The sequence below is a fragment of the Benincasa hispida genome, chromosome 7 (genome assembly GCF_009727055.1).
Source record: "Benincasa hispida cultivar B227 chromosome 7, ASM972705v1, whole genome shotgun sequence".
Taxonomy (NCBI): Eukaryota; Viridiplantae; Streptophyta; class Magnoliopsida; order Cucurbitales; family Cucurbitaceae; genus Benincasa; species Benincasa hispida.
This window is the reverse complement of record NC_052355.1, coordinates 7,676,880-7,699,481: the sequence shown is the minus strand read 5'-3', so window position 1 is coordinate 7,699,481 and position 22,602 is coordinate 7,676,880. Positions and strand designations below refer to the sequence as shown.

Genomic DNA, 22,602 nt, shown 5'->3' with positions numbered 1-22,602 from the left:
ATTAAAATAAATTAAACCAAAAATATATAAAATAAAATAAATAAAATAACAAATTATGATTTCTCTTCTTTCTTCAATTTTTTTAAAAGTCCAATTTGAGGAATAGGGAGTGGACTACATAGTGTAACGTTGAGACACATTGTCAATAAATATTAAGCATAATCATCTCATGGTATCTATTATCCTTTAATATTTATAATAGATACGTAATTTTCTCGAATTTATGTAAAACACTTTCTAAAAAAGAGTCAAAATTCCATCCATTTGTCAAAAAAACTCCCCTGATTGAAGAGAAAGGCGACAAAGTTCCATTGATAGCCATTTGGAAAAAGCTTGAATTTCATAGTTCAGCGCCGACTTTGAAAAGCTTTCTTCAATCCATCGGAAAATCCTGTATGAAGTTTCGGATTGAAGAAGGAATTCTCAAATTCTGGTGCAAAATTACAGTATGATTCATGGTTCCAAGCATCATAATGCAGCAACAATCTTCTTCTGCAGTTTCCCCTCACCATATCACTCCTCCGCCTTCCTCTCTTAGGTCACCATCATCCACACCTCCCGCCGCCCACTCGCCACTGCCTCTCTCTTCTCTCACCACTCACGTCCCCAATTCCCACCGGGAGCCGCTGCCTCCTCCCCCATCCGACCATGTTGCCGGACCAGTGTTGCAATCCGCCGGTGATTCTGCTGTAACCATGGCTTGCCCTCTGGCCAGGGTTCGCTTGTCTGATATTGCCCCTTACGACGGCGCGCCTGGAGGCTCTTATGTGAGGGCGGTTGAGGCTTTGTCCGGATCTTTGACGAGGTATAATGCGGCTGTGATTGAATTGGAGAATGAAGCTGCTGCTCTCACTCGTTGCGGGCTTGAAGCGGCTAGGTTGTTTTTCAAGAGTAGGGCGCAGGGTGGTGGAAAGGGGCGAGGTGTTTATACGTATAGAGCTGGAAGGTGGTTTGTTTGTACTCTCTTTTTACTATATTAATTGATTAGTTCTCATTTTTAAGCCAGTGATATCTCGATACTTCCTGTGATCTACCTTCAAGGAACTGTTTGTGGAACTAGGAAAATATTCGTGCTGATTTATGCAGCTTTACATGAGCTCAAATAGACTGATTAGTCAACTAGTTTACTGTAATTAAAGGGAAAGTTCTTAACAAAGTGGCTAGCTGGTTGTGGCTTCCATCAGCTGGATTCTAGCTTGAGATTAATTTGAACAAAGAAAAATCAATTTTGTTACATCTCCCTTGAATTGCACACTTTACATAGAGTGAAATTGGCAATCTTGCCAAATATTAATGATAGGGTTCGAAAGAGAAGCCCGTTTCATGCTTTATCTCCAAATTGGTATGTGATGTGCTATGCGAAAGATTAGTCTCACTCACTTATTCTTATCATGCTCCTTTGCCTACAACGACTAGTCCATCTTGTAAAAAGTATCCTATTCATGCGGGCAGTGCCATCGACATAACTTTTATTTTTTGAGGTTATGGTTTGAAGGAAACCATGTATCTTCAAGATTTAGGAGAGGTAAGAATATTTGCATCAAGGATAATAAGAAAATAAAAGACACCACTTTCTGGAAAGAAAGAATTAAATGGGCAAGGAAAATTCTAACTTGCTGTCTTGGGCAATAAATTATTTAACAAACTTCCAGCTGAGGTATGATCAATCTTCCTCTTACATGTCAGGTTGCAGGTTGAAGTCTTTCCTACATTTTGGACTCTGACACTTGATATTGGGCATCCATCTTTTTGAACAATTCTGTCCTTTGAAAGAGAAGTTCCTGTTGCCCTTTGAGATTGGCTCCATTGAGTCTTAATGGGTCTACTCCTTGCTCCATGCTAGCTTCAATACCATTTGGTATGCTCCTTTAGTCTTTAGATACTTCGAGGGATCTACCTTGAAGAAAATGTTTATTGAACCATTCAGCTTCTCACAAGATTAAATAAATTTATTAACCTACTTACAATGATAAATCCAGGAGAAAAACTTAAAAAATTGGTTAGTTGATTTGTGACTTTCTGCTGTTGGGTTCTAGCTTGATAAATTCAATTAATTTGAAGAAAAGGAAAACATAGACATATCAATATCAAAGTACTTCTTTCCTAACTATCGTCCCTTCCCTAACAAGTGGATCCCAAATTGAGGAATCAATGGCACCTTTAGGAATCCGTGGAAGGCAATTGCATTTGGTTCTAGGAGATCTCTAGTTTTGTGAGGTTCTCAATCAAGGATGGTTTGTCTATTTGTCTATAGGAGGGTTATTTGTTAGAGGATAGCCCCTTTGCCATCTTTATCCCCATCTCTATCAATTGTGCAATTTTGGTTTAGAGAATTACTTCTATCCTTGCTTTTTTAGAGAATTACTTCTATCCTTGCTTTTTTAGAGAATTACGTTTCATTCATTTTTGGTTTTCGTTGCCTTTGTCTTGCTGCAAGTTTTTGGATATCACTTTGATCTATGGTGGCTAAATTTTGTCCCAACCTGAGGGTTTGGGATCTTCGTTTTTGGTCTTCTAATCCTTTTGGGGAGTTAACACCATTGATCGTATCCATGGGTCATCTTCTGTTTTACTGGGCCTTAATGGTGCAGCTTGTGTGCGATGGATTTGGAAAGTTGTGGATAGTTTATACATTTTTTTAGAGGCGTTTAGTTGGTGCATGTAAGGCTTTGTTGGAAGAGATCTTATTCTATCCTCCATTTTGAGATAGAGGCATTACTTTTTGGCATGCGGGCTTCTTTGTGATTTATGGCATATCTGACTTGAGAGGGAAAGAACAGTTTTTAGTGATGTGGAGAGCTATTGGAAGGAGGTTTGGGTTATGGCTAGGTTCAATGCCTCCCATCAAGTCTCGGTTACTAATGATTTTTGTGATAAACCTTTCTCTCTCATTATTTTGAATTGGAGTCCATTTTTGTAATTATTTAAGCTGGTTTGATAAACCATTTGGTGTTTGAAAAGTTTGCTTGTTTTCTTACAGCTTATTTACCATGATTTTCATCTTTCCTAACTGAGCACCTAGCCAAATTCCAAAAACATAAACAAGTTTTTTTGTTTTTAGTTTTCAAAACTTGGCTTAATTTTTTAAAATACTCCTGGAAAGGAGATTACAAAACAAATGAATCAATAGGTGAAAGTGATATTTTTAAACTTCATTTTGAAAAACAAAATGATTATTGAAGGGCTTTTGGTGTGTGAGCTTTTCTATTTTGTTCTCGACTCACTCTTTCTTGAGCTTTTTTTTTTTAAAATTTTTTTTTATTGTGTATGTGTATCCTTTCGTTTCACCTCAATAAAACTTAAAATTATGATGTCTGCTTGCCATGATATTAAGTATCCTATGAGTTTTTCAACCGAATAAACCCTAATTTAATAGGGTCAGACAGTTGTCTATTGATATTAGACTATTAGTTGTAATGGGCTTAACTCATTGAGACACTCATGATTATTAAGAACATAAAAGTTCAAGTTTTGTTTGTTTTTTTTTTTTTTTTTTTTGGGAATGGAAACAAGACTTCGTCGTTGATATAATGAAAAGAGTCAAAAGCTCCAAGTACAATGAAATAAATAAAAGAAAGAATACAATATAGAAATCGGAATAACAAGAACAAATAGGGAAAGACTAATCCTTGAAATCAAAAGAAACTAATATACAAGCACCTAAAGAACAAAAATTCCAAAACCAGCAGAATAGTTGGCAAAGAACGAAGCTTGAGCCAAGAGTGACGAAGAATTTTGAAAGCAGATGAAAGCGGATGATGCTTGAAACTGAAAGCATAACCAAAATGACTAGAAAAATGCCAACGTAGGAGCCTTCTCTTAAACAAAGCCAGACATAGTTCTTAAACAACCATGGACAAAAGACTTGGGAAGAAAAGCCGCAAAAGGTTTTGACAAGCATTACTAGTATAAGTCCCTTAGAAAGCACAACCAACCGGACCTTCCAATTTGAAATTTCTGATAGACACATTGAGACCACTCGAACTCGACTTTAACTAGAGAATAAAACGTGAAACGGCAACCAAAACCATATTAAATTCCTTCAAAACAACGGATAAACACCAACCATCTGGAGATGCCACCAAACCTCTTGTGAACTATGGCAAGATCTTTAATGAAGACTAAACTAAATAACAGCCTAAAAAAAAGCACAATCATCTAAAAACAAAGCTTAACCAAGAACGATACCACAAGCATCAATTATTGAATGCAAATGCTGTGAAGTTACACTCTTATCAAGAGGAGTAAATAAAGGAACTTCAACCTTACCAATCGAATGAGCTTTCATTTATTGAAATAATTGACAAATATCGTTACCAAACCCATCAACTGTCTCTTCTTCATCTCGTAATTCCTCTGTTGTAGATTTTTCAAGCTCTTCACTGTTAACACTTGCTAATGAATCCCCATCCAATTCCCCATCTGAGTCATGTTTTTTGTGACGATAGTTGCTTGGAATACTAGTCGGGAGTCCTCTCACAAAATTTATGTTTTAGCTAGGGATTTTAAAATCCGAACGAGAAAACGAAAGATGAGTTGAAGAAGAGTTGTCAAACCTTTCAGGAGCCCTGGGAGTTGAACTTTGACACAACATTCCTCAAGTAGAACCGAGTTCACAATCGTAGACCAAGAGTTTAGGAGCGAAGTCTTTTTTCCGACAAAATGCTTGGGAAATGGCTTGAGCAAGTTTGAATGCTTCTTTGGTTTCAACAGTTGAGAGTCATGCACTGGGGGAGAAGAATCAAAATTACTTTTGCAGTGGAATAGGGAAGAAGGGACTACTGATTGAAGAGGGTCGTCGTCACTTGAAATTCTAGGAGAGAGACTATTAGTGCAAGCATTTACTTTTTTTTTTCATTGAAGAAGGAACCAGTAGCTTTATCCTTTAAAAGTGAGACTTCATTGGTTGGGGCAACGAACGAATTTGAAACAACTTCAGGCATGGGGCTGAAGTTCTTGGAAAGTGAAAGGCTGAGACAACAACATTCTTGGGGAAAAAACCATTTGAAAATCTTTTGAAGGGATATCAAGGGTCTTTTTTTGGCAAACGACTGTATCCCCAACGACCTTCTCACTCTTCAACAAATAATGCTTTGCGTTCACATCAGACTTAGAAGAATTCCCGATTGTCTTCTTTAATGGCAATGAAATGGAATTTGCTTCAAGTGAAACCAATTGACTAACTTCCGTCGACTTTTGCAACGAGAAATTTCCCCCTTTTATGTTGGAACTAATGGATTTCTTGAATAATTTAAGGATAGCCAAGATGGTAATAGAAAATCCAAATCAGGATCTAAAGATTCAAACTCTAATCCTTCATCCTATAAACTTGATTCAATCGGACTTAATCTATTGGGTTAGAAAAATCCTTAACAAATAAGTCACCTTTCACCCTTGAGGGAGGATCAATTAATTCAATGTCTCCAAAATTCAGAAAAATAGATCTATGCTTCTCGTCCGCAATTTCTATGGTTGATGGCATGAAAGCACATAATTTTTTTTTAACTTGAATCTTAGCTTCAAAAATGTTAAGAAGGTTCAAAGTATCTATTGCAATATCTTCCAGACCTCCAAAATAGGCTCCAATAGCTTCAAAAGTTTGCCTACACCAATAGTCTAATTGGAGATCCTTGATTGAGATCCATTCCCCGTAAACTTTCGAATAGGATGGCCAGCTATGCGCAAACTTGTTCCACTTCTCAAACTCAGATGAACGAACCACAAATCTGCCATTTGCCCGATTCCTCAATCAATTCCTCAAGAGTTCCTTGGTCCAATTTTAGTGAGGCATTTTCCGCAAACAGAGGATTGACAATGACATCAGATTGAACGTAATCTTGTAATGTTTTAGCTATTTTCAACCCATCATTGCTCAAACAATCTGGAAACTATCCACAAATTGCTAAAATCTTCTTGAAAAACGTTGAAGTTCTTTAGCACCCAATAATGGATCTTACATTGTTTATTGGATACTAAAACAGGGCCTTGCTTCATACGTGGAAAAGCTGCTGATTCCATGTTCTGTTTCTTTGACGGGAAAACAGAGCTTTGTTGAACATTCGAAGTCTTCATAATATCCACATAGTATTCTCCGTGGTTTGGCAAAACAATATTTGTTGACTCCCTTCTCGGAATAAAAGGCTCAGTAGAAGCTTCAGAATTTTTTTGAAATTCCAGGAGCAATATTGCAAAAGAATACCATCCTTGCATCGATTCTCCGGAAGGAATATGAATAAAATATCTACCCCAAAAGATGGCCAAACAACGCATCTCATAATCCATCTTGAGGAGCTGTGGAACTTAGACAATCTTCTAGCACCGAACCATCACAATTGTTCCTCACAAAGAAGCGTGAAGCAGAACCCTTGATCATATCTAAAATATTTTCCACAAACCAACTGAGCTGAGATTTCGAAAGGAGAAGGAGCTTGTTGATTTCCAAGCCTTCCACGTAAAAAGAACCAGAATTGTGCCAAATGCACAAATAGAACCCATTCACTTTACAACTTTTCACATCCATACTTTAGAGAAGAATGTTTGACAAGAAAGATGATCAGGTAGAAATGAAGCTGACCGGAGCTACTGATCAGAGGAGGAGAAGAGAAGGGAGAGGGGAGAGAGGAGAGAGCATACTTGCCTATTTTCTTTCCACCCTTTTTTTCCCCTCTTTTGGTGGTTACTTCAAGTTTTGTTTTAGTCCCTAAAATTTCACACTTGATCTATTTTGGTTGGTATACTTTCAAATATTTTGTTTTGGTTCTCAGAATTTAAGAAAAATCTTCTTTTTCTTTGTCAATAAATTTTCATATCGCATTTATAAAAAAATATAAGACATCATTTTCAATAGCTAATGTGAAATTCCTACTTAGAAGTTGCTTGATTACAGTAAATTTTATCATTTTGTTAGGATGGTAGAATGATTCAGAGGGGTTTCCTTTCCTATAATTCTCTTTTTCTTGTTTTGTGTGACCTCACTTCCCCCTAGATTCCCTCTTCATTCCTTGCTTTGGAAAGTGAAAATCCCAAAAAAAAAAAAAAAATCAAATTCTTTGCTTGGGAATGTTCACACTTTGGACCATTTTTAGAGGCACTCATCCTTTTTTGTTGGGGCCACATTGGTGCATTCTCCACGGAAGTGCAGACGAGGCTCCCAATCATGATGTTTGGGGATACCTGTTTGCTTCTCTAATTCTTGATTACTTTTTTTGGAGTTGTTTAGGGTTTCTTTGGCTCACAGTAGATACTGTTGTTCTATGATTCATGAGATTCTTTTGCCTCTACCTTTTTCAAGATAAAAGGGCAAATCCTTTCGAGTTTTTTTTTTTCTTTTCTTTTTTGTGGTTTTTAGGGCATATGGCTTTAGAGGAATGGAGAAATCAAGCTATCTATCATCCCTTGCTAGGTTTAATGCTTCTTCTTGGACTTCAATAACTATAGAATTTTGTAGTAACTCGCTAGGCCCCAAATTTGCTTCTTTTGTTAAAGCTTGTGGTCTAAAGTTCCGGGCAATTCCTTCTAGTTATTTGGGAGCTACGGTTTAAGGGTGTTTGCCTTGTTTGTTTAGAGTTATTTGCATTTTTAGGAATTGTTCGAGGTGTTTGAGTTTTTTTAAGTCCCATTTGCATTGGGGTCTCATCTCACTCTCATAAGGGGTTTTTTCAGAGATTTTTGATCATTTGTGTTATTTTTTTTTTTGGTTTGTCGTTTCTCTGTGTTTCGCCTGGTTTGTCTTGGTTGGGTGTGTCCCTTAGTTTCTTTAGGGACTCTCTCTAAGTTTGTTGAAGGTTTTCTCCTTTTTGGGCTGTGTTATTCATTAGTTTTGTTGTCTCCTATTTTGTCTTCTATTTGGAGATATTTTGTTTTGGAGCAGTAGTCTCTTTTCATTATATCAATGAAATTTTGTTTCTGTTTTCAAAAAATAATTACTCGCTAGGCCTTATTGGTTATCCTTATGGATTAAGGTCCTTTATTGTATAGTTAGGATTTGGCTTCTTAGTTCGGACTTTTTTAGTGTGCCCTTCTTGTTTTCTTTTATATTTCTCCCTGAAAGCTAAAGGGTCGAATGCTTGTCATAGATTGTAAGTTAAGAATTTGAATGGGTTGAATTGGCTTTTCAACCTATAATGGGAAGTTTTACTACTGTACTTTTGTCATAGATGATAAGTAAAAATATTACATTTAAAAATATTCTGACTCATGTGGTGAAGCTATATTCGAAACCAGTGTAGAGTTCAGCATAGGTATGTAGGATACCACCTAACAACATGCAGGATACCACCTAACAAGAATATTTAAAGAAATTCAAAGAGCACCAAGATAGTCATGAGGTGAGTACTGGCAAAACCTGTGGTGCATGGGATGCTCATTCATGAGAATGTGCTTATGGTCTAGAAGCTTGTAGTCAAGGTGCTCATTGCTACTAAAGAATAGTTGTATTTTTATTTCATTAGTAACAAACGGAACTTTTCATTGAAGAAATAAAAAGAGTTTAATGTTCAAAAGTTACAAACCCCACAAGAAAGTGACGAAATAAAATGACACAAAAAAAAAATAATAATAAAAGCATTCAAATTTAAACAGTGTCTTGTAAACAATATTTTAAGCTTACAATCCAGCAGAATTCAAAACGATATAATCAATAAAAATTCTTTCTTTCAAGAACTCCTTTTCCTTTTCATCCATAATTCTAAAAGACCTTTGACCCTTCCTTTTGTATTTGTTTCTTTGTACTTTGAGCTTTTGGTTTTTTTTATTATATCAATGAAAAAGTTTAGTTTCCATTTTTTTCAAGAAAAAAGGAAAAGAAAAAAGAGGTTTGACCCATGAATCCATAATGAGCTTGGTTTAGGAGACAATGGATCCCAATAAGAAGCTGTGGAACAATATTCTTAAGAACTTTGGAAAACACCCTTGAAACGTTAAATATAGAAAGCAACTTGAACCAGCATCTTGAAGAATATGAGCTGCCAAAGATTTCAAACATGGTTAATGTGATTAAGGTCTTTCCCATTTGCATAACATAGAGGGCAAAACTGAAGGCGTAAGAAAGCAGGGAGTTTCCTTTGAAGAACTTCTGAAGTATTAATGATGCCAAAGAACATAATCCAAATGAGAATGTAGATTCTCTTGGGACTTTTAGTTTTCCAAATAACCTTATAAATCTCATTATTTGACAGAGCAGAAGATGCTGCCAACTGTCTTGATAGAATTCACAGTAAACATGCCTGAAGAATTTGAAATGATAAATCCATTTTCTTGAGTCTTCGAGTGAACCAATCTTAGTAGTAGTGATGTAAGAAGAATAGGGGTTAATTAGGTAATTAGGTAATATTTTTGGTTAATTCCCTTTTTACCCCCACTTGTAATAAAACTCTATAAATAGGAACCTTCCCCTCTTGTATCAAACACATTATTCATTCTAATAAAAGATCAACAATCTTGATTCTTGGAGAGAATTCTCCTTTTATCTCCTTTAGGCTACATCAATTGGTATCAGAGCGACCGTCTGGGCCAAGATTGACTGCGGCCAGTGGAAGACCGGGAAACTCTTGGCGACGTTGATCACAAGAGGGAGCTTCGTGAGTTGTGCTCGTTGCCAAACAACACACATCTAATTAGGGGGAACCCTTGAAATTCCAGGAAAGAAAGAAGAAACCAAAGGTTTTTCAAGATTTTGCAAGAATGGACTATTACCGGCCAAAAGAGGTGTCCAAGAAAAAATACAACAATTACCGGCCAAAGAAGGCGTCCAAGAAAAAATACAACAATTGGTATGGGCAAGAAAATCAAATTTACTTAAAAAAAGAGTGTTGGAATTCTGACTAAAGTGATTTCGAAGAAGAATTTCAACATACTAATTTTTCCCATGCTCGATTTTCTCAAAGAACCTAGCATTATCCACATTGGAAATTTGATTCTAGTAATTCCGATGATGTATCAAGAGCAGTTTGGGATGAAATAAGAAGGCGACAATATCGGAAAAGGACCCAAAGATCCAATCAAACCCATTTTTCAAGATATCAACGTAAAGATTGGGAGTTAGATGAATTAAAGAATCATCAAGAATAGATTTTTTTACAGCCCAAGAAAAACGTTCAAGACTCAAAATTACTCTTTTGGTTATGAAACACGATCAAGAAAGGTTGATTCAAGAGAATTAATGGATGAGTTCTATACCCATCATGAGATTAAAACATATTCAAGAATCCAACAAAATGACTACTTAGATCATATAGCATAGGACATTGGAGGAAATAAAGAAAACAACAAAAGAAATCCAACGTTCATTGGAGAAAATGACTCAATATATTGATCAACTATCAATTCATTTACAAGAGTTCAAGAACGGATTGATTTCATATACCAAAGAAAAAACAAAAGAATCATGATTGGAAAATGTTCAAATAAAAAATCTTGAAGATAAAATTGAAGAAAAACAAGAATTTGAAGATGTTGATTTGGAAATAGTTTCAAATGAAGAAGAAAAAACCAATCAAGAAGATGAAAAAGAGGTATGAAACACCGAGCAAAAATCAAACAAGAACAATGACACACTGATTGCGGTGAAAATGGATCACCAAACTGTCAAAGAACTTGAAGCGAATGATAAAGAAAACATGATTCTTGAACGATTTTCCTTGGAAGGTGATTTTTTAGTGATTGGTCCTTTGAATACGGTTTTGATTGAGCTTGAAGGAAATATATTTTTTGGGTTTATGGCCGATGGAGAAGTTCATCTTTTGGTGGCAACATTGAATTTTTTGTCTCGAATTTATCCCTTTGATCATAATATTTTTGTTCACAATGTAGGAGGTTGGTTTGGTCATACTCCGTTGAACAAGTTTATTTTGTTCCTTGTTTTCTTCATAAATTTTTTCTTTTTAAAACTCAAGGACGAGTTTTCTTTTTGGAGGGATAAAATGATGTAATAAGAATAGGGGTTAATTGGGTAATTAGGTAATATTCTTGGTTAATTCCCTTTTTGCCCCCACTTGTCATAAAACTCTATAAATAGGAACCTTCCCCTCTTGTATCAAACACATTATTGATTATAATAAAAGATCAACAATCTTGATTCCTTGAGAGAATTCTCCTTTTATCTCCTTTAGGCTACATTAAGTAGAAAGAATTCCTGGCAAAGATTGCAATGCAATTATATCATCATCTTTTAATAACCTTCTAAAAAGATCATGAGATGTGGAGCATCTCGATGATCTGAAACCGATCTATTAGGTGAGGAAGAGATGACAAGAAGTTGAGGAAAGCCTAGCTTTAAGGTAGAATCACCCATCCAAGTATCTTGCCAAAATAATTTTCTTTGCCATTTTCCAACTTAAAATGTTCAAAGGATTCCATGCCCTCAAGAATAAGAGAGTTTTGGTGATTTTGCTTTGATAGTTATTTTGGTTTCTTGTATTGCAATTTGTGTGATGGAGGTCTCGCTCTTTTGTGATAGATTGTTGTTAGTTATTCTATGCATGTTAAATTATATTTTGATATTTTTGTTACAGAGCGGTGGAAGATTGGGATTCTTGTCCTCCATGTATGGCTGATATTTTTAGATGCATGGGTAAAGCAGCTCGGGCTGCCTTATGCGCAATAGCTAGGCATCTTCGTTTGAGAAGCGAGTAAGAATGCTGTGGACAGTCATGTTTACTTTTGGTTTAGCTATGTTGGACTTATGTACCTATCTATACAAACAAATCAATACTTTGCAGTGTTTTCAATAATTTGCTCGATGACACTCCACTTCCTGCTACTGATGTATCCTCATCAGTGCTGGTTGCAATGCACTTGCATAACAGCTCTTTGCACAATTGCAAGGGCTCTGTTGGAGGAGGAAAGTCAGCAATGAATGTTGAAGTTGAGAAGGGGTTATTGACATTGTTTTCCTCGGACAATCCTGGTTTACAGGTTTACTTCAATGACCTTGATAACTCCATCTTTTTTAGATATTGACGTTCAAAGTTAATGTCTAACACTGTAAATATATTGCATTAAAGCTTTATGGTATTGTCTAGAGCCTTCTTAATGACATATACATTATCTTTCTCACGGCAGGTTTGTGATCCCAATGGTCGCTGGTACCTAGCAGACGCTATGTTGGCTCCGGCAGATCTGTTACTAATTACGGGCAAGGCACTTAGCCATGCGACAGCTGGCCTTCGGCCTGCTGCATCATATAGATCTGCTCCTGATCATTCCTTGGGCTCAAATTATGTTGGGAGGTATATAATTTCGTAGAAGTTCATACATTTATATTTTTCATATTCTAGTATAATCTATTCTGCATGAGCAAACCCTTTTTATTGTTGCTTGGATTGAATTACTTTGTTCAGCGTTGTGGTTGTAGGACTTCCCTTGCATTTAGACTCATGCCCCAGACCAATGCCATATTAGACTGTTCTCCCATTGCAGCAGCTGGTCATGTTGTTCCCCAAAGATATGGTCCAGTCTCTGTTAGCCAATTCATGGATGATCTTTCTGCTGAGGAAGATGTATTATGTACTCATCTGGATAAGGATAACAATTGTGTAAGTCTTGTAATCTCTTTTTTTGCAGGAGCACTGTTAAACTTGGATTTCTTGTCATGACAAGCCATTGCTGAGATTCATAGTATGAATAGCTTCGGTGCAGATTTTAACACTATTTTCGTCTTCCCCCTTTCCTTTCCTTTACTGATATTGAATTCACTCAATTGATGATTTCCTCTATGTGGTATTTGGTCTGCTCAATTCATAGTATGATTTCCTCTGTTTTATTTTATTTTCTCGCTATAAGTTAATATTAGTTGGAAACCTATTATATAGCTCTACATCGTACTCTTGTCCTCCACTTTTGTTGTGAGTTGGTTAAAAACTTAAAAGTTTGTGGGCAGGCGGGATGTGCTGTGATTTATCTTTTTAATAAGCCTCTTTTCCAAATTTGTTTCCTCTTCAAATGTGTTCAATTGGCATGTTTTTAATTTTTCTTCAGACCATTTTTTCTCCTTGTTGTAATTTGGTTCTAGCCTTGTATTGGCAAGTTTGTTGTTTTTTCAATTTTTGTTTCTATTATATACTTTGAGCATTAAACTCTTTCATTATTTTAATGAAAATCTTGTTTCCGTTTCAAAAAAAAAAAAGTAGTTTCTTGGAATGCAAGATGTTTGGGGGGTAAGGAGAGGAGATTAGTGAAGGAGGTTGTTCTGCTGGAAAACCTTGATATCGTCATTCTTGTGGAATCTAAACAGGGGAATTGTTGTAGGGAGTTGGTTCAAAGTATTTGGGGTAGAAGATTGGTGGAATGAGTGTGTTTGGTGGCTCAAGGTACCTCGAAAGGTATTATTATGATGTGGGATAGTTTGGTCGTCATGTCGTTAGAAGTGCTTAGGGGGCTTTTTAGTGTACGGTTGGGCATTTGAGGTGTACGATCCCCCTAGCAAAGAGGAAGGAAGGATTTTTGTAAAGAATTAGGGGGGCTCTTTAACTTGAAGGAGACTTCAATGTGATCCGTAGCCCTCAGGAGAAGGCAATGGGGAAAGATTGATGAGATCTACGAAAATCATTGATGTAGCATAGGAGATAAAAGAGAGAAATCTCCAATAATAAAATCAAAGTCTTTATTATGAATAAAAAATTGCCAATACAAGAAGACAATATCTCTATTTTTTAGAGAATTGGAAAGTAAATTAATCCTAATTTTAATTAATTAAAGAAACTAATCCTAATCCTAATTAGTCAAAGAAACTAATTCTAATCCTAATAAACCAAGGAAACTAATCATAATTCTAATCGATCATGGAAACTAATCCTAATCCTAATCAATTAAGGATTTGACCATAATACCCTAACTTATCCCAATCCTACTTCATCAATCTTTTAACAAGTTGATAGAAGAGTGTTCTCTTTACGATCCCCCTTTGGTTAACAGGAGATTCACTTAATCCAATAGCAGGTTCAGAAGTCACATTGATAGATTTTTACTTTCGAAAGTGTGGATGGAAGCATTCCGTAATGTGAGGCAATTCATAGGCCCTAGGATCACTTTTGACCACTGCCTTCTATGTCTGGTCTCGAGTTTGGTCAATTGGGGCCATGCTCCATTCTGGTTCGAGGCTGTCCCATCCCTCTTTTAAGACCTCCTTTTCCTCTGATGGCAAAGAGAGGCGAAAGGAAGAGGGGAAGAGTTCATTCGAGGAAAAACTCCTTGAAAAAGGGTCTTTCAAGTCTTGGAATAAGGAGGTTTTCAGGGATGTTGAGTTAAAAAGCAAAAGGTTTTGGGGAGGCTCAAGATTTTGGACAATTTGGAAGAGGATATTTGGTTGGGTGATAGACCCCTTCAATATTAGTGTGGTTCGGCCTAGAGCTTTTTGTTTTTATGTTTGAGGAGTTGTGTCATTTGCACTTTATTAAAACGGGCCAGCCTTTGCGGTTAGCAAACATTTGCACTTTGCATTGGAGTCTACAAGGAGAGAGGAACAATAAAGTGTGTTTTAAGGCATATAGCAGTCTAGGGAAGTTCTTTCCTTGTTAGGTTCATACCTCCCTCTAGGCTTTGGTGTGTGAGGACTTTTGTAGTTATCCTTCAAGTCTCATCTTCTTTGGCTTTAGTTTCTCAAAATGATTTTGGAGGAAGTAATTCTCAATATTCAATCTTCAATGGGTTTTATGTAATAACTTCAAGTATTAAATGTCTCAATCTTAGTGGACCGTCCTTAAAAGCCCATTCCCAACCCTTGTTGGTTAATGCCGCTAAAGCTATTTTTTCATAAATTTGATTTGAAAGAAACCAACGTATTGTTCATGACAAGCCACTTCCTTGGTTTGATCGGTATGAGATTGCTCGTGTCAAAGCTTCTTCATGGTGCTCTCTTTCTAGACTCTTTGTTGATTATTCTATCCAATACATTTGTTTAAATTGGAATGCATTTACTCTTCTTCTATTAGCTAGTTTTTGGATTAGTCTTATATTCTTGCCATCTTCTAGTAAGTTTCATATTTTGTTAGTCTTTTTTTTCCCCTATATTGTACTTTGAGCATCAGACTCATTCCATTATTTCAATGAGAAGTCTTATTTTTGTTAATAAATAATAAAAAAAAGAAATAAAAACACTTTTAGGTCTCATCTTTCTTAACTTGGACTTGTCTCTTTAGCTTGGCTCGCTTTTTGGTTTTTTCCCCTACATGCCCCTTGTATTTTTTTCATCTTTTTTTTTATGAAATATGCCAATAAAAAATGAAATAAGACATTATAAATTGTTTGAGTTGAATGTTCCTTCTCTCGAGGAAATTAGAAGAGTGGTTTTTGGCTTCAATAGAAATTAGACCAAAAGCATTGATGGTTTCACCATGGCTTTCTTCTTGAATAATTGGGATTATATTCAAAACTACCTCGGGAAGGTTCTCAGCGATTTGTATGAGAGGTATCTAGATAAGTCCCTGAATGAAGCCTTCATTTGTCTTTATTCTCGGGGAGAGGGTGTGAAGAGTAAAGGATTCCATACGCATTATTTTACATGTGTCTATAAGATCCTCGCTAAGGTACTCGTTGATGGTTAAGGAAAATCCTTACCACCTTAGATTTTCAAGAGGCCTTAATTGTTGGAAGGCAAATTTTGGATCAAACTCTCGTAGTCACGACCTTACTTGAATAGGATCTATTCTATAGGTTGTACATCTGTGTTATTGAGTTCTAAGGATCAAACCCTCGTAGTCTAGGAAAGCACGGCCACTTCATTTTTGATGGAGTGTTCATGTTAAGACACATGTTCAACACCGACACACTCAAACACGTGCCAAACACACCATTTCGCATGTCTTGTTTTTGTTTTTTTTAAATCATCGAACATCGGGGGATATGCTCAAACATGCCAAAAAAAAGCTCTATATTCTATTCCTTTTCCCTTCGGAGCTTTCTTTTTTTTTTTTTTTCACCCAAACAACCTCTATTGGGCCATTAGATGTTGGAGGGCGTCGGTTGGTTGTTAGAATGGTGACAACTTGCGGCAATAGTGGCGGATGAGTGGTGAAGGGAGGGAGGACTGAACGAAACTAGGGAGGAGAGTAAAATAGGGGAGAGAGAGGAAGGGAGTGTCCATGTTTTTTTTTTTAAAAGGAAACAAGCCTCTTTATTAGAAAAATATAACGAGACAATGCTCAAGGTACAAGAGAATTATACAAAGAGCACGAAAACAAAAAGGATCAAGAGACGCACTTGGGCATCTCGACTAGATTGACATCCCCTTAGCGCCCTCATCATGTCCATATAGGAACAACAAGACCATAGATATAAAAGAAAAACGATACAAGGATAATCCAAAACTAAAGCCTGGCTGAAACTTGAAACAAAGGAATAAAAACCAAAACTTCTAATGAGCTGCGGAGACGAATGCCTGCCAATTCAAACATAAATTTTGTAAAGAGAAATCTTCAAAAAGAACTACTTAAGGAGCACCATACTGAAGCATTTCTTCGCACTGAGTCATATTGATCCGTCCAACTTGTTTCTTTATCATGGAAGATTCTTTGATTTCTTTCAAACCATAATTCTGCGAGTAGAGCCTTAATCATATTAATCCAAATAAACCTCGGTCGCTTCTTAAGAGAAGGAACCATTAAAAGTTGCTGGACATTACTTCTAAAATTGTCTCCGAACACCCCAACGAAGTTAAAGTTGGAGAAAAAATTCCACCAACAGCTTGCTGAATATGAACAATTGAAAAAGAGATGTTGCAAGTCCTCCCTGCCTTTTCACATAAAAGACAAATAGAAGGCGACAGACAAGCCAAGTGGAGATTTCTTTGCATGACTTAGGAGCAGTTTAGAAGCCCAAATAGCATTATCCAAATCTGAATGTTAACTCTCCTCGGACTTTAGTCTTCCATAAAACCTTGAAAAGACGTTTATCCACAGGGGACGAAGGGGAGAGGTGAGTGGTGAGAGATTTAATTGTGAAAATACCTGAAGCTTCCAAAGACCAAGATCTTGAATCAGGGCTGTCCAAAACTGTCTTGCCAGCAATAACAAGGCCTGAAAATCTAATATTTCCTCATCTTTAAGCAAGCGACGAAAAGCAATGGACCAAGAGTTCAATGAATGATCCCAATGAGAAGCTATGGAACCCTTTGGCAACAAAGAGATCCCATACAAGCTTGGATAATGAGTAGACAGTGGGATTGAATCAATCCAAGGATCGGTCCAAAAAGTGATTCTAGTACCATCCCCAAGATTAAAAGAAGCCAAAGACTCCACTTTTAACCAGCTTCTCGAGATGCTAATCCATGGGCTTCTCAAGCTATTCCCAAACTTCCCCGTTGAGTGCCAATTGAAAGGGCCTTTTCCATGGACGCTAGCAATCACCTGTCTCCATAAGGAATTTTCCTCCACCGTAAAACGCCAACCCCATTTTGCAAGCAGAGCCGAATTCTTAATTTTTAGCCCCCCCAAGCCAAGACCTCCATCACTTAAGGACCGTGTGACAATGCCCCATTTCACCAGATGGTTTGCTTTGCTTCCTTTGTGCTCTTTCCAAAAGAAATTTCGCATTATCCTTTCTAATGTAGATATCACTTTTTCTAGCATTGCAAATAAGGATATATAATACGATGGAAGATTGGAAAGAACTGAGTTGCATAAAGTTGCCCTTCCTCCTCTTGACAGGTTAAATCTTTTCCATTTATCTAGTCTTTTATGAACCTGATCACTGGCTGCCAAAAAGAGGCTTGCTTTGGATAACCCCCTAGTGGCAAACCTAGATAATTAAAAGGCAGCATTTCAGCCTTACAAGTGAGCAAACCAGCCATTTGTAGCAGTTCTCCTTCATCTATGTTGACTCCTCTTCAGACTGATTTTTCCCAATTCATCTTCTGCCCTGAGCACCATTCAAAAAGACTAATGGCCTCTTTCAGTTTTAATAGCATTCCGTTGTCATATTTGCAAATATGCGGGTGTTGTCTGCAAATTGGAGTAGTGGAACATGAATCTTCTCCTTTCCAACCACAAAGCCTTCAAATAGACCATTTCCATACAGCTTGTCAAGAATAGTACCCAACACTTCACTGACTAGAAGGAAAAGAAAAAGAGACAAAGGATCACCTTGTCTAATCACCCTAGACGTGAGAATATGACCTCGTGGTCTTCCATGGTATTTGGTCAAAGAATGGAGTGTCCATGTTAAGACACATGTTCGACACTGACACACTCAAACACGTGCCAAACACACCATTTTGCATGTCTTGTTTTTGTTTTTGTTTTTTTTAATCATCTAACATCGGGGGATATGCTCAGACACGCCAAAAAAAAGCTCTATTTCTATTCCTTTTCCCTTTGGAGCTCTCTTTTTTTTTTTTTTTTTTTTCACCAAACAACCTCTATTGGGTCATTAGATGTTGGAGGGTGTCGGTTGTTAGAATGGTGACATATAGCGATAATAGTGGCGGATCAGTGGTGAAGGGAGGGAAGACTGAAGGAAACTGGGGAGGAGAGTAGAATAGGAGAGAGAGAGAGAGGAGAACAAAATCGAGGAGGTGGAAGAGAAGAACGGTGGCTGAAGGGAGAATGACAATGAGATGCTGGGGTTTTTTTGTTTTAATGTGTTGGGCCTTTAAATGTGAGTTTTATGGGTTGTTAGGCTGTTGTCTTTATTTAGTTTTAGTGGGCAGTAATTTATTGGGTTTTTTGCATCATTTACATTTTAAACTAAATTAAGCTTTTTTTCCCCCTTTTTTCCTTTTATTTTGAAGCAACTTAATAAACTGCATATTTGTAGTTACTTTTCATTCACATTCTTTTATAAATATAAAAGTATTTTAGATTTTATCTTTTAATATTATTTAAATAATAATAATAAAAAATAAATAAATAATGTCTTTGTGTCCTACATTTTCAGAAATTAGCGTGTCCCCGTGTCAATGTCGTGTCCTGTCCATGTCCCATGTCCTTGCTTCATAGCTTGTAGTTTATGAGGGTATTGAGTACGGAAGTCGTAAGCGAAAGGGGGTTGTTTTCAAGATTGAGTTTGAGAAAACTTACGACCATGTTGATTGCTATTCTTTCGGAGATTTGGTTAGAAACGAATCGGAGGATTTTTTATCATAAGGCTCTGACATGGTTGATTCGGTGGGAGTCTGCTTGTCCCAAGGCTTCTTCATGGTGTTTCTCATCCAAGCATTTCATTGATTATTCCTTTCAAGATCTTTATTTGAATTGGAACATTTTTATCTTTCCATCTTAATTGTCTTTGTATTTTTCTTTTGTTATCATTTCTTTGTAATTCATTAGTAGTTTTGTTTCCTTTTCAAAAAGGATAGGGTCTTAGTGAAAAAGGCTTTTAATTCTCCCACCTCTAGGAGTGCTTTTTCATTTTTCTTGAATATCGCTTGCCTCTTATTTTGTTTGATTGTTTCACACATATCTTGGTCTGTAAAGTTTTTGTAATTATTTTGTTTGATTGGAGCTCCTTCTTTTGTGTGGCTCATTTTGTTGTATTTCCCTCGTATTCTATCATTTATTTTCATTGAAAGCCTGGTTTCTTATTAGAGGGAAAGAAACTATTTACATTAAAATATTCTAAATTTGGGTCCTATCCAGATATACTTTAATATTTTTTGTTAATCCTACTGCGAGAAGTTGTAGAATGCATTAGCAAGAGTCAAACAGGAGAATGAATAGTGACTGAATAATGATATTTTGAAGAATTATAATACTAATTTGTTGGTTTATATGATATTCTTGAAAAATAATTTCAATTTTTACCATGACATTCAAGCCTAGTTAAGCCCATGTGCCTAGTGGCACTATATTATTGAATTTTGTAGTTTACATGATGACAATATTTACTTTTTTGTTAAAATGTTCTTTTTAATCTGCAGATAGCTCGAAATGATCAAAATAAGGAAGCCTCGCTAAGAAGTGTTCTCTCAGATCCATTATCGTGAGTCACTTTCTGATGGTGCTTGCATTTTCTTTTCCTCCTAGCTTTTCTGTAATTTTTTTGGACATCCAAATTTGAACTAACCTTTTAACCTTTCATTGGAGGTTGATGTCTTTGGAAAGCAAATCTATTATACTTTGTGGTATCACATCCTACGCCCTACAGCATTTGATCTTTCAATATTCTTCAGATATCAACCTAAATTTGGGAGTTAGGGAAGGATCTGGACTCATTGCCTAGGAATTCTTCATATATATAAATATAAACTTTTGGAGTTTTAAAGGGAGAAATTTGGTATTTCAGAAAGGTTTTAACATAAAAGACCTTCTTGTTTCTCGCAACAATATATTTAGAACAACAGAGCTTACCATATGATCTGTTGAATCAGCCCTTGATACTACAGAAATTTCTCTACATGGAGTTTGTAGTATAGAAATTACTACTTTTTTGGGTGACCTTTTTGTATATCAGGTATTCTTTCTTTTGATGATTCATAAAAAGGAGGTTATGGAAATTAGTCCAACTTCTGTTTGTACCAATTGAAAATCTGATAGGGGCATTTGGGACAAGGGGTGGAGTTATGAACTCCATGGAGTTATGAATTTTGGGAAATTGTGAACTCCTGGAGACTACAGTGTAAGGAATTAATAAGGTATAAAATTGATGTTTTTTAGTAGTGGGATTCACAAACTCTTTGGTCAAATGTGGAATGGAGTTCTTACTTCCCAACTCCTTGTCCCAAATGCCCACGTATGGACTTCCTAAGCTTCTCTCTCTCGCTCTCTCTCCTTTTCTTTTCTTGTGTGTGTATGTTTCCTTTCAAGTTCTAGGTCTTTCTTCTATTTAAATTTGACCATGGTATTATTGCAAAGTAAGAAAGAAAAGAATTATTCAATAAACTCATAGATTTATTCAATAATATTCCACATTTACCCTTATGGTATTAGAGCAGGCGTTCCTATATTCAAACTCTTGCAATGTTATTTCTTCCCCAATGTATATTGATTCCCACTTGTTTGGTCTTCTACATTTTTCCAACCCACAAGTGAGGGGAGTATTAAAGTGTTGGTATAATATTAAATTTACTTTCATCCATCAACTTAAGCTTTTGGGTCAATCAGTAATTTAACATGGTATCATCGAAAAAAAACCTAACTTTAGTCGTCATCGCGCTTGACTGCCTCAGCCCACTCGACTACGCCATTGTAGGTTGGTGATTCATCATGGATGATGCAAGAAGGGCCCCATCCTCATTCAGTTTTGCAATTCTTCGACCAAGAACCATGTGCATGCCACCCCAATCATTCGTGACCACATCTCTGTTGCCATCGACTAGAATTTCACACTGTCCACTTGCTCCAACCGTTGCCAATCACGGCTGTCCAATCACCTCTAGCTCAGTTCACGGTTGTTCAGTTGGTTCAGTTCACATCCGGTCATTTTCAATTTATCTTCTATCTTTTGGTTGTGGCTGTTGAAATATACTCTTTTTTGGATTTTTTTTTTTTTTTGGATTTACATTCCGGTTAGTGTCTTTTCAAGTTCTCAATGCACACTATGTCAAACAAGTCATTGATGACCAACTTCCTTTTTGGTCCCAAAGTGTCGAGGTATGTATGTGAGGAACCAAGGTAGTATGGGCTACCTTTGTCCACACATCGATTAGAATGGAAGTCATTCTAACAACGATATCAGAGCCAAGCCACTTAAGTACCACATTAGTCATCCCATTCTAACCAATGTGGGACAAAGATAGTCCATACCACCTTGGTTCCTAACAACACCCGATCCCTAGAAAGCCGACGTCGCAGAGGCTAGACCGACGATGCTTCACTTGGAAAAACCCAGTCAGAACCCTCTGCCGGTGCTCTTCTTCGGAACGTCGACAATCGGCTCTGATACCATTGTTAGGTAATTAAGCACACCATAAAAGCCAACTATTGAGGTGAGAAAGTCAAGCCACTTAAGTATCACATTAGTCATCTCATTCAACCGAATTGAGACAAAGGTAGTTGATACTACCTTGGTTCCTAACGATACCCCATCCCTAGAAAGTCGACATCCCGATGACTAAACTGACGGTACTTCACTAGAAAACACCGGTCAGAACCATCTGTTGGTGCTCCTCTTCGGAACATCGACAACTGACTCTGATGCCTACTTAAGCATCTTGGAGAAACACACTCCAAAAGTCAGCTATTAAGATGAGAGAGTTAGGCCATTTAAGCACCACATTGGTCATCCCATTTTAACCTATGTGCGACAAAAGTAGCCTATACTATCTTGGTTCCTAACAGTGTATTTGTGGACAAGGGAAGACGGGATACATCAACGGAGACAAAAAGGCACCTGCCAAGGCTGATTTGTTGTGACTTGGTTAATCAATTCCATGACTAAGGAAATATCTTCTGACTCTATTCCCTGACTAAGGAAATATCTACCGTGAAAGACTTATGGGAGAATGTTAACTAGATGTATTTCAATCGAGCAGCCAATCATGAATCCTTGAGTTGAATCTCAAACTAGGTAATATTCAACAAGGTAAAAGCCGACCAGTATTTAGTAGGATTTGGATCTCTTTGATAATTATGAATGATAATCAACAAATGATGAAGTGCACTATATAAAGGTCAGGGAGGAAGATTAATGGTTGGGTGATATAATCCTCTTTTGTTTTGCTTTTTCCTGATT

The 22,602-nt window shown here is 36.7% G+C and overlaps 1 protein-coding gene across 5 annotated transcripts in view; it reads left to right on the top strand.

The window, feature by feature from the left end:
- The first annotated feature begins 236 nt into the window (after positions 1-236).
- LOC120081226 overlaps positions 237-22,602 on the top strand; it is a 38,983-nt gene continuing 16,617 nt past the window's right edge. For 3 of the 5 annotated variants that reach the window (XM_039035935.1, XM_039035934.1, XM_039035933.1), the window contains exons 1-6: positions 237-946; positions 11,511-11,627; positions 11,718-11,913; positions 12,061-12,227; positions 12,353-12,533; positions 19,850-19,911. In XM_039035935.1, the coding sequence (XP_038891863.1) occupies positions 456-946; positions 11,511-11,627; positions 11,718-11,913; positions 12,061-12,227; positions 12,353-12,533; positions 19,850-19,911 (1,214 nt within the window). In that variant the 5' untranslated portion in view covers positions 237-455. Of the gene's footprint in view, positions 947-1,686; positions 1,859-8,384; positions 8,407-11,510; positions 11,628-11,717; positions 11,914-12,060; positions 12,228-12,352; positions 12,534-19,849; positions 19,912-22,602 lie in introns of those variants that run through there. The other 2 variants (XM_039035936.1, XM_039035937.1) reach the window with 2 other exon arrangements.